The 12,406-nt window shown below is 35.6% G+C and overlaps 2 protein-coding genes across 5 annotated transcripts in view; both read right to left on the bottom strand.

Moving 5' to 3' along the window:
* Positions 1-1,379, bottom strand: part of LOC106674165 (disks large homolog 5) — a 29,820-nt gene extending 28,441 nt beyond the window's left edge. For all 4 annotated transcript variants that reach the window (XM_014406732.2, XM_014406734.2, XM_014406733.2 and 1 more), the window contains exon 1: positions 1,134-1,379. The gene's annotated coding sequence lies outside the window, so the exon portion shown is untranslated. The remainder of the gene's footprint in view (positions 1-1,133) is intronic.
* Positions 1,380-5,154: 3,775 nt separating this feature from the next.
* LOC106674065 (alpha,alpha-trehalose-phosphate synthase [UDP-forming]-like) lies at positions 5,155-10,772 on the bottom strand. The gene is made up of 8 exons (XM_014406512.2): positions 10,655-10,772; positions 8,539-8,650; positions 8,325-8,481; positions 8,140-8,265; positions 7,929-8,084; positions 7,295-7,412; positions 6,871-7,128; positions 5,155-6,813 (listed from the first exon to the last, which is right to left on the bottom strand). Exons 1-8 carry the CDS (start codon positions 10,662-10,664, stop codon positions 5,267-5,269), a joined length of 2,484 nt encoding a protein of 827 aa, XP_014261998.1. The 5' UTR covers positions 10,665-10,772; the 3' UTR covers positions 5,155-5,266.
* Between the last annotated feature and the right edge of the window lie 1,634 nt (positions 10,773-12,406).

Raw genomic sequence — 12,406 nt, 5'->3', positions numbered from 1 at the left:
TAACATCAGCTTCTGTACTGGGAAATTGACAGTTACCAATTTCTTAATAAACTGCTCAAAAATGAATAGGGATGTTGCCAGTTTTATAGTATTTACTCTCCCTTGGTTTTTTATTATAAATTTCTTCAAAGTTTATTAGTAATTGAGAAGTTTTGGCATTTGTTTTTCTACCAAAAATTAAATTTTAAACAGGTGCCTGCTTAAAGGAAATTTAACATGTTTTTGAAGGTTTTTTTTATGAGCATTTTTCTATTCATTTCCCTAAAAATTAATAGTTCGATACCTACGAGTAGATTCCTGAAAATACAAAATGTTGAATATCTGCGAAAGGGTTTTGAATCAGACCTTGGTTCGTACGAACAATTTTTTAATAAACTGCTCAAAAATAAATAGGGAAATTGCCAATTTATTATATATAATTTTGTAGCATTTACATTCCCTAGGAATTCTATTATAAATTGCTTCAAAATTTATTAGAAATTGAGAAGTTTTATCGTTTGTTTTTCAACCAAAAATTAAATTTTAAAAATGTGACTTCTTAAAGGAAATTTGACGTGCTTTTAAATGCTTTTTAAGATCATTTTTCTATTCATTTCCACAAAAATTAATAGTTCAATACCTACGGGCAATATAAAATGTTGAATATCTGCGAATGGGTTGAGAATCGGACCATGGTTCGTGCGAACTATTCATTTTTGAGCAGTTTAGTCGTGAAGATTTTGGTACAGAGTGGCGTAAAATTTGGGTTTGTGGAAGATCAGGAAAACCACAGAAGAGTGGAAACGTCCGTGTGAAGAGTGGAAAAGGCAAGTGTTTCTTAATGTTTACGCAAAATATTGTAATAAAAGGTCGACTAACTGTGGATTTGCAATGTGTGCTGTGTTGGATTCGTTTCCCCTTAGGGACAAGAGGCCCGACGGTATGAAAACAAATCACTCGACGTCGGTGTAAAAAAACCAATGAAAACTTGGAAGAGAAATAAATGAGTCAGTGTTTAAAAACAACCCAAGAACTGGAGAACACTGATAATGAATCTTGTTCAGAATAAGGCGGACAAGCGTTGAATTTAGACAAAAACAAAATCGGTAAAAAGTAAAAAAAAAATCGTGTAAAAGGATAAAAGTGATACTCACTTTCTGCCGATAAAAGGGCACGGGTTCGTCTAGGACGGAGCTCCGTGAAGGTGCGGACGCGGTTTTCCCTTTTTCCTCGAAGGGCGCGGCCCTTTTCCCGAGCCCTGGGAAATTCGAGGGCGGAAAAGAAAATGGGAAAACGGAGGCGACTGGGACAGGGGGCCGAGTCGGATTCCGAGTCACTCGGGCTAATCAGGACAGGCTCGAGAGTGTTTTCTCTGCCATGGAGGAGAGGAGGCGCCTCGGGCGACAGCTGTTCCACGGCCCCAAACCCGCCATGGAGGACGATTTTCAAATTCTTCAACTCGGAGACTTCAATTGCAATTTATTTACTCATTTTCACTCTTTAAAAAATCCGTCTGAATCGTTTCCCCTTATTAAATTTTTAAAAAGAAATTAAACCACAAACTTGACCTACTGTTAATTCAAAAACTATCCAATCGGACGTTTTCTTATACAGGTTAAACTCTCAACAAATCCCGAAACAAAAAAATAAATTAAATAAAAGCATACAATTAATTTTCTTTATTTTTTAATATTCATTAATCCTTTTCATAATCTCTTCAAAGTTAAAAAATAACTACAAAATTTTAAACTAATAAACTTATAAAAAAACGCCTGTAATGCACTCTGATGTCTAAACGACCAAACGTTTTATTATTTATTTATTTATTATTTTATTATATTTTTATTCATTTTCATTTATTAAGGCTATCAACCACACTAGGTTATTAATGCCTTGAAATTATCTTGAAAATCATGTTTGAACTAGGTATCTTAAGTGATTATCAGGGGGACAAGTCAACAGAAGAGATGCTCAATACCGCCACCTTTCTTTTTTTTCTTTTTTTAAATTTTAATTTAATTAACATTCAATTCAGTCCTTTTATATGGATGCTGATGGGCCCCAGCATCCGTATATCCCAGGACCAGTGCTTCAAGGTCAGCCCGGAGGACCTTCCCCATACCCACCATGGAGGGCGGTTTTCAAATTTTTCAACTCAGAGATTTGAATTCAACTTATTTACCGAAGCATTTCACCTTCTTAAATTTTTAAAAAGAATTAAACAAAAAAACAAACAACCTATTTTCAATAAAAAGCTATCTAATCAGATTTTTTCTTATACAGGTTAAACTCACATCAAACCCCCCCCCCAAAAAAAAAAAAATAAATAAATAAAAGCATACAGCTAATTTTATTTATTTTTTAACATATACCTAATCCTTTTCAAAATCTCTCCAAAGTGAAAAAGAACTAAAAAATTTTAAGCTAATAATTTATATAATAACGCCTATAATGCACTCCGATGTCCAACTAACCAAACTTTCTATTTATTTTATTTATTTAGTTGTTTCATTTTTTAAGGCAAGGTTATTAATGCCTTGAAATTATCTTGAGAATCATTTTTGGACTAGGTATCTTAAGTGATGATCAGGGGAGCAAGTCAACAGAAGAGATGCTCAAGACCGCCACCTTTCTTTTTTTTTCTTTTTTTTCTTTTTTTTCCATTAACATACAATTGTCCTTTTAGACCTTTTTAGATGGATGCTTACGGGCCCCAGCATTATTTTAAGTAATTAAACCACAAACTTAACCTATTTTCAATAAAAAGCTATCCAATCAGATTTTTTCTGATATAGGTAAACTCACAAACACCCAACAAAAAAAAAAATTAATTAATAAAAGCATACAGCTAATTTTATTTATTTTTAATATACCTAATCCTTTTTAAAATCTCTCCAAAGTGAAAAAGAACTACAAAATTTTAAGCTAATAAACTTAAATAAAAACGTCTGTAATGCACTCTGATGTCTAAACGACCAAACTTTTTATTTATTTTATTTTTTATTATTTTAATTTTATTTTTTAAATTTATTTTCATTTTTTTAAGCCAGTCTACTACAATTGGTTATGAATGGATTGAAATTATCTTGAATGATCATTTTTGGACTAGGTGTCTTATGTGATGACTTGATCCAGCACGCAGGGGTCAGGGGCTTTTCTTCGACATTCACTTCAGTCCTTTTAGGTGGATGCTGACGGGTACCCGCATCCCTATATCCCAGGACCAGTGCTTCAAGGACAGCCCGGAGGTCCAAATCGCGCATCGTACATTGACCTAACGACCTAACCTAAGACAGAACGTTTAAATGTTAGGGGGTGAAAAATGACCTTAGGCATTAAAACACCCTAAAAAATTAACAATAATAAAAGAATTTATTAACAAATACAATATACATTTCTTTCTTTATTTCATATGCTAGACACACTCTCATCTATCACATCGTGTAGATAAGTGTGTTATATAAAAAAAATTAAATAGCTTGTCCATTTTCCTTTGGTGATATTTTAATACACCGAATAAATAATCTCCAAGATTACAATTAGCTTGAGTTTGAGCAAATTTTTTGTATCAGGTCAAAATATGTTTAATGGTTAACCTAACATGACAAACCTAACATATTGGAGTGGGTTCTTTAGACAAGTAAATGTCATGTGAAAAGCCCACGTATGAGTCCGGCAGGCAGAGGTTGCTCGATGTGTCCCACCTAATTGAACGGTGCAATTCCTCGGCTCCATACACAGAGTTGTATATAGCCAACCTCGGTGGCTAGACGTGTAAGACTGAGGTCTGTCCCCAGTCTGCCAACACCTGGGATGAGTGATTCTTGAGACAGCCTGAGTAAGCATTCAATATTCCTCCATCACTCTTCATATGTATTATACAACTAGCCTAATTGAGGGTCAATGGGGTACTTGATATTCCACCATCGACCCTCTCACATCACACATTCACGCTAATAAATACATTCACTCTCAAGACAAGCTAGGTATACACAAATATTATTACTATATACAATAGAATAATTGCGCTTCCTTCAAGAATCAGAACAAGGGACTAGAATACGCACTGCTGTATCAAGCACAATTTCAAATTGGGTGACATTCCTGCGCACTCTCTTGTATGGAGCCAAGGAATTGCACCCTTTAATTAGGTAGGACACATCCAACAACATGCCGGGCACATACACGGGCTTTGGTCCGAAAATAAGTGTCCCTGTGTCATCCTCGCATGGGCTATGCTTAATTGGGTGAGGACAGTGTTCTTGATGCTCTAGACCTTCTCTTTCAATCCGGCCCATTGTTGCTGCCACCTTATTTTAATCATTTTTTTTATTGCATTCTTAGCATAATAGAACAATTTTACTGGAAATGTTGGTATGGAAATAATAAAAAAATATATTCAGTACGGTTACTTCCTCCTCTTGTGTTGATCACCACGTGGCATCGATTTTATAAAATTTTGATTGTGCCGTGGAATATTTTCATACTTCTCAAACAGCACAATTCTTAATTTCTGCAAATTCTCTGGCATCACTGGGTGACTTTTCACCGTCTTTGATAACTCGCCACGAAGGTGTTCAATAGGGTTAAAACCAGGTTTGCATGCTGGCCACTACAAATGTTGGATTGAAGCATTTTGCAATTAATCACTAACGATCATGTGGAGCCTTGCATTGTCATGCATAAAAATAAAACTGATACCAAATGGCATATAGGGACAACTTCTCGTAATGCATCTATCGCTCAGCTGATAGTAACCCTCCATGAAGGTCAAAATTCTATTAAATTTTATATCAGCCAATAAGGGCAGAAAATAATTTGAAATTAGTAGATTAGTTCCATCTTGATCTTCCTATAAGCATTTTAAAACTCATCAGAAGTAATTAAATATAACTAATTAGCCTCTCTTAAAAAAACATTAATCGGGCATTAAATGTGTAATTTTAGATAGGTTGTTGATTATTTATCAATAAATGTAACAGAAATAATTCAGATTAAGAGAAAATTTCAATTTACACAACTTTATTAAAAGTAAATAATTAAACAATTAATTTACAGCTTTTCATTTTGCTAATAATGTGTAATTAAAAAATACTGAGTAAATTTCTTTTTTGAAAGATTTAATGTAAAATGGTGTTCTTTTTTTAGAAGAAAAAAAAATCAAGAATGGTTTGTTTTTAACATTAAATATTTCAAAACTCTGAATTGCTTAGATTAAAAAAAACTTATTTACAAAATTTATACCAATTGAAAAACAAGATCTGCATTAATGTATTAATTGGTTTGGTTAGGACAAAATAGGAAAATGCCTACATTTTCCATTTTTCCCCATGAAAGCGTGCTTTTCGTCTTCCTCTTCGAAGCTCATCTGAGAATGTATACTATCAGACGAGTGCTGTTTTTTCTGAATTTTTGGCGACCTGGTCAGCCTGGGCGAGAGTACGAGACGAGGCGACCTTTTATTCATTTGTTTCTCAACCCAGCGCAACATCGTCAAAACTTCATCAGGCCCTGCAAGGCGAAAGTCTGCTGCAGTTCGTACTGTTGGCAATGAGTCTACTCGAAAAGTGCAAGCGATACCTTGAAGGGCTTGCATAGCGCCTTCATTCCCGGCATATATGATTCTTACCCTTTCTGACCAGTCGACGCCGTACATGGTCCTCAGCATATAAATAGAAGCCCTGCCCTGGTCCCATGTGACCGGCGGTTTTGCTTCAATTGCCATATGCGCTTGATGAGGCTGGAATCCCGCTTTATAGAAAATCTGGCTTGCTCTTTTTACAATATGGTCTCGTTTAGATACAGGTGTTTCTCTGTAATGGAACGTCAAAAGTACTCCTTTGTTTTCAACCCAAGCTCCATCGTGACACACTTCATCTTGCAATAAGCGCATAAGCTCTCTCAACTTTTCCGCATAAGCGTTCGGTACCGGATGCATAAATTTGGTGCCGTCTGGATGTAAAATTTCCAAGCCGTGAGACCCAGCATAAGTAATGCTGTCAATTCCTACCATGTGGATTACATTCTCCAATCTACGACCTGATATAACTGCGATGTTAACATCTGGCATGTTTGCAAGTCTTTCTAAAACTTTTTTAGTTTCTGATGGAAGAACCGCTAAATCAGGATGAGAAGTTAATTGAACCAATGTACCGTCGTAATCTAGAATTAAACTGAGTTTGCAATTATTATCAATGTGGTTGTTTAAATAATGATCAAAATCGTCGAGCGATAAAGGAAGCATTTTTGCTGTCAATGGATCGTCTTCTTCATCAGTGGAAAGTGCACCGATCGCTGAAAGAAATGTTTTCATCCAGTGGTTGACGTTCATGAGTTGTTCTCTGTGCCTTAATTGTCTCATTCTCAATTCTCTTTCGTCCAATGGCATTTGGAGTGCACGGTGAAGGGTAGCTGCAGCATCGTCAATTTCATAAGGGTTGACAAGTAATGCTTCGTGCATCATACCCCCTGCACCGGCAAATGGCGATAATATCAGAACACCGGGGTCTTTTATTTGACAAGCGACATACTCCTTTGCCACAAGGTTCATACCATCCCTGAGAGGTGTGACTAAAGCGATGGCCGAATCTCTGTAAATAGCAGCAAGCTGTTCTTGGTTGATACAGCCATAAATGTATCTTATAGGAGACCAGTTCGGTCTAGAGAATTTTCCGTTGATTCTTCCGATCAGTTGATCAATCTCCTCTTTTAGCTGTTTGTACTCTTTCACATTTGTCCTCGAAGGGACTGATATCTGCAAAAAGTTTACTGTTTCTATATACTCTGGGTGTTTTTCAAGGAGTCGTTCGAATGCGAGCATACGGTGTACCAAACCTGAAAAAATATTGTTTATGAGGTTATCCAATCAAAGTAAATAACTAAAAATTCTACCTTTAGTATAATCAAGCCTGTCAACTCCAAGAATAACTTTGACCTTATCTGTGTCCTTTATGTAGACAGGTGCGCTTTCTGCAAGCTGCACAAATCTCTCAAAAGGGATGCCAATCGGAAGGGCTTTTACGTGTATTGTCCTTCCAGCGAGTTCGACTAACATTTTGTTCCTATCAACACGACATCCTAGCCTCCTGCTGCAGCAGTCGATAAAATTAAGGCAGTAATCTTCAATATGAAAGCCAACAAAGTCACAGGCTGGAAGTGACAATTAATATTAGACCTAAAATCTTATCATGATGTGTTTGTTTTTTGTAAAAAAGAGGGTTGCCTTATCATTGATTTACATAATATAATAGCAAAAAACAATCGCCAGATTTAAAATTATAACTTTCATTCTAAATATTCAATTTCGACCATTTACCCATTATTCCTTGTAGGATTACATCATCCCATGGGAAGAGCCTCATGATATCCCATGACGGAAATGGTATATGCAGGAAAAATGCTAGCTTACACCGTAAATTTTCTTCATTACAAACCTGAAAATGTTAGTTATACAGATCAGAAAAATGCTAATTTATTTATTGTTAATTAATCATTGAGAAGTTTAGACAAAATATCGAGTCTATTGATAGGTTAAAAATTCCAAGATCTCCGTGGATGAAAACATTTATTCAATTTAGTAAATTACATGGACGTTTCGGGTTCCTGGCCCATCATCAGCAACTAAATATAGAGAAATCTCATGGTATAATTCTCAATCTGAAGGCACACCCATCAGTAATTTCCAATTTTTTAAATAAAAATGCCTGCCAATGATACATATATATTATTTTTCCACCCCTTTATTTGTGCCTTCAGATTGAGAATTATATATGAGATTTCTCTATGTTTAGTTTCTGATGATGGGCCAGAAGCCCGAAACGTCAATGTAATTTACTAAATTGAATAAATGTTTTCAACCACGGAGATCTTGGAATTTTTCAACCTATCAATAGAGAAAATATGAACCGTGGAGTTGGTAATTATAAAATATCGAGTCTCAAGTTAATTACCTGTCTTATGTAATTTGCAGCAACAAAAAGTTGATAGTCGTGAATCCATATGACTGGGGAAATATTACCTTTTCCCTGTGAATCAAGATCTGTCAATGTTTTTCTCAATGCAGTCAATGTGCTCTTAGCGAATTCCTCATTGACCTTGCAATACGCCTAAAATAAAACACATTCAATAAAGAGAAAAAAATGACCAAATATAAAAATATACCTTCCATGTTTCAGCTTTGAAAACCGCTCTGTCAGGCATGGAATGAAATAGTGGCCAGAGGGTTCCGTTGCAGCATCCGTTGTAGTACGATTCAAATAGTTTTTCATCAAGTTGAACTGGGATTATCTATAATATTTATTTTTTGTCAAAACTTTGAAGCAGTGTGATTTATTGCTTGGGAATACCTGACTTGAAAGCAAGCCAGAGGTGGGGGCTTTGTCTTCAGGGTCTGCCTCAGGGATTGCTTCATCGGCGTCCATATCGTGTATGCCAGACCAACCGATCCAAAGTCCTTTGCACTCTATGACCACAGGTGCCACAGCAGTCACCAGACCACCAGCGCTGTTATAAATTTTAAAGTTAAAATCTTTCCAAAATGGTTTTTACAATTTAATTTACCTTTGCTTTCTTTCGAGAATTTCTTTTTCATTCCTTGACAGGACGAATGGTAAACGGTTTGAAACAACAATCAGAGGTGCAGTCACCTCTCTTTTCAGCCCCATTCCAAGATCTAAAAAAAAAATCTATGATAATATGGTATGTCAGTTTGATATTTTCCTTCTATTCCACTAATTTTTTAACCATGGTAAGTTCCTTTAAAAATGCAATAAAAACAGGATTAAAAGAAGGTGGCAAAGTCAGTGGGGCCAGGTTGTCAGAGAGGTACAGATCAAGCACTCTCAATAGGTGGCCCTCGTAGGATCTGACTCAGAAGAAGGGTCATCCTCACACGATTAAGGTTAGGTCATGCGAGACTGACACACGGACACTTTTTTCAGCCAAAGCCTGTGTCTGTCTCCAGGTCTCCAGCAAGTAAGAGGTTGCTCAATGTATGGCACCTAATTTAAGGGTGCAACTCCTTGGCTCTATGTAGAGAGCGTGTAGGATTGCCACCCGATATGAGAATCATCCTTGATCACGGCAGTGGGAATCTGTGTTCTCTGTTCCAATTTTTAGAAGAATAAAGGTTGTTTTATTGTATATTGTAAAGTTCTGTATCCTAAGAGTGTGTTGAGAGTGAAAAGGGTTAATGGCAGAATACTGTGTACGACATTGATCCTGAATTAGGTTAGTCATGCATTTATGTATGTGTAAAACATGATTCGAGAAATATCTAGAACCACCCTAATTGAATGAAGGTATGTAAATAGGAGACAATGTATTTAAGAAAGAGTGAGAGTGTGTAGTAATATTAGTTGTGCATACCTAGTTTGTGTTAAGAATGAATGTATTAGCGTGAATGTGAGATGTGAGAGGATCGACGGTGGGATATCGAATACCCCATCGACACTCAATTAGGTTAGTTGTACATGTGTAAAGGGTGAAGTAGGAATATCGAGTACTTCACTAACCTAATGGAATGAATGGTATGTAAATAAGAATGTGTTTAAGAATCAACTTGGGGAAGAAAGGTTCGGAACTGCATTCATTGGGTGCTGAATTGACTTAGATGTTGGTAACACCTGGTGCCCAACTTCGGTGGCTGGCTGGATAAGACCGAGGTCCCCAGACTGACAACACCCAGGGTGATTCTCGAATTTATAGTAAATCACAAAAATGAATTAATTGTAGATGCGAGAAGCGATAAGCTCAACTCTGTATACATATGTAAACATTTGCATATACATGCAGATTTGAGCTTATATAAAACCAAATCCGAACTATTTGGTCAAAATAATCAAATACACTACAATGAAAACTGTGATAATAGATCATTTTTCTTTTGAAATTTAACAAATTATCCAGGATCAGAAAAAAATTTTTAAATTTTACCACCAGATTTTAAATTTGATTTTGTCCTTTCATGATGAATGTTTAATCTTTTAGATTTTCGGACGTTCACCTTTGTATTTAAAAAAATACATGGTAAAACTTTTAATATAGCAATTTTTACACCTAGTCGGGAAATATCCGTGTTGTGCAATGCAGATAATTTTTTTTTCAAAGGGCAGCAAAAATTGCATGTGACCAAAAACGGCAAAATAAGAAAGTAAGTCACGCCTCTGAAGTGAGCTTAAAGCAAAAAAAATCTATATGGCATAATGACGAAATAAGTCACGCTGCTCAACTAAGCTTAAAGCAAAAAAAAAAAAAATCTGTATGGCATAATGAGGAAATAAGCCACGCCTCTGAACTAAGCTTAAAGCAAAAAAAAAAAATCTGTATGGCATAATGAGGAAATAAGTCACGCCTCTGAACTAAGCTTAAAGCAAAAAAAAAAAATCTATTTGGCATAATGAGGAAATAAGTCACGCCGCTGAACTAAGCTTAAAGCAAAAAAAATCTTATTTTCTGAAAAGTTGTTATTTCTGATATTAATCTATCTTACTTTAATCAATTAATTTTAATTATTATTACATTATTCAAGCACCAAATTCTTGAGCGCTTAGGTCAATCGCTGAAGGAGCTCCCTCTGTGTTGAAATATTTATTTTTTGAAATCCTAGACGGGATAATGTCTAAAAGGTGTAATAAAACTTAACGTCGGGGAAACAAACATTATCGCGACCACTTACCGAATTGCATGTTCAAAAGTTGAAATTATTCCAGAAGAAAGAAATCGAATCTTGGCTGCAATTTGGAAAGAGATTAGTTCAGGACTGAACGTTTTATCTTCGGAATATCGCAACGATAAAAATCCACTACCATCTCTCTCCTCGTTAGGTCACAGCCTTAATCGTATACTAATTATAAAATTGTCAGCCCCTACGACTAATACTTTGTTTTCGAACTTGTTTGTATATTTAATTCGCACCTATTTCAATTTATCGCTGGAGGTTTAGAGTCGGAAAAAGTGGTGGGAAAATCGCGCAAAAATTCGCTGTCTTTAATTAAGTAAATATAGCAAAAAGACAAAAAAACTTTATTCTTTTTTTTAAACTGTAAATAACAAAATAATGAAGACTGTTTATCAACGAATCTTGTATTTAAGACCGAAACTGGTCAAGGGGTAAACAGAAGATGAAAGTCAACACAGGACAATCGTGTTTATAATCTTGTTTTGGATGTAGGATTTGTCAAAGAATTGAAAAAAATAAGTCAAAGCTCACGCGTTCGATGCGTGAGTTTGACGGGGAAGAAGGACCCCTTTGTGTGCCATCGGCGCTGAATGACCCCGACGAGTTAAAAATAAGAGATAAAACGTTTCCAGTAGGTACAAGGTTTGAAGACGGTCAGATCCATTAGAAAACATAAAATTTCGAGATAAAAAGTTTCCAATAGGTGCAAGGTCTGAAGTAGGTCAGATCCTTAAGGACACATCTGGATCATAAGACCATCACTTCAATAAACCGCTTAAAATTTTGCCTGTGTCTATATGAAAGATAGGATATGTACAAGAGATGATAAATGATAGATATGTACGTTTTTGGTTTTTAAAGTGGCCCACACGTCCCACTTAATCAAAGAAAACTAAAAAAAAAGGAAAAAGTCGTCTGAGGTCGACACTGACGAAATTTGGTTTTGTTTTTATTTATGCTATCGATTGTAGTCCTGATGAAGGCATTAAATAGAACGAAATCTTGAGTACAAGTTTTTCAGTTTTCTTTGATCCTCGATCCTCATCGACACGACAAAAAACAAAGAAAAAATGAACTTATGTAAAGTATTTTATGTTTTTGAAACACATGCCTAATCTCACAGCTCAATTGTGTCCAAAAGTGACACAAGCCTCTAGTTAACAAAAAAGTTTATAGATAAAATCCAAAAACACTGCTAAGTCTAAATCTTTTTGTATTAAAAATCAGGATGAATCACGGTCTGGATGAAAAATTAATTCAATTCATTAGTTTTCGTGGTCCGCTTGACCAATTAATATATGTCAATTAATTTAAGGTTTTTAGTTGAGATAAAAAAGTCAATGGCACGAGCGGGATTCGAACCCACGATCTTCGGCTTGATACTCCGCTGCTCTACCACTTGAGCTATCGTGACCTCGATCCACTGGGACACCAGCTTCCCATCTCAACCGCACCTTTTGAATTTTCCCTCCTTTTTGCCATTTTTCAAATGTCGTGTAATCTATTTGATCCTCGGCGACAATGAAATGGCCACGGAGAGCTTTAGTGAAGGTATACTTCATTTTTACTTATTAAATTCACTAGTTTTCGTGGTCCGCTTAATCAATTAATATTTTTCAATTAATTAAGGTTTTTAGTTGAGATAAAATAGTCAGTGCCACGAGCGGGATTAATTCAACTGTTATTGCCAAGTTTTCGACCTATTTTAAAGTCATCATCAGGACAAAACAATCTTAATGTCTACAAATT

The sequence above is a fragment of the Cimex lectularius genome, unplaced genomic scaffold (assembly GCF_000648675.2).
Source record: "Cimex lectularius strain Harlan isolate CLEC.00 unplaced genomic scaffold, Clec_2.1 scaffold126, whole genome shotgun sequence".
NCBI classification, from domain to species: domain Eukaryota; kingdom Metazoa; phylum Arthropoda; class Insecta; order Hemiptera; family Cimicidae; genus Cimex; species Cimex lectularius.
This window is presented reverse-complemented; position numbering and strand designations above follow the sequence as displayed.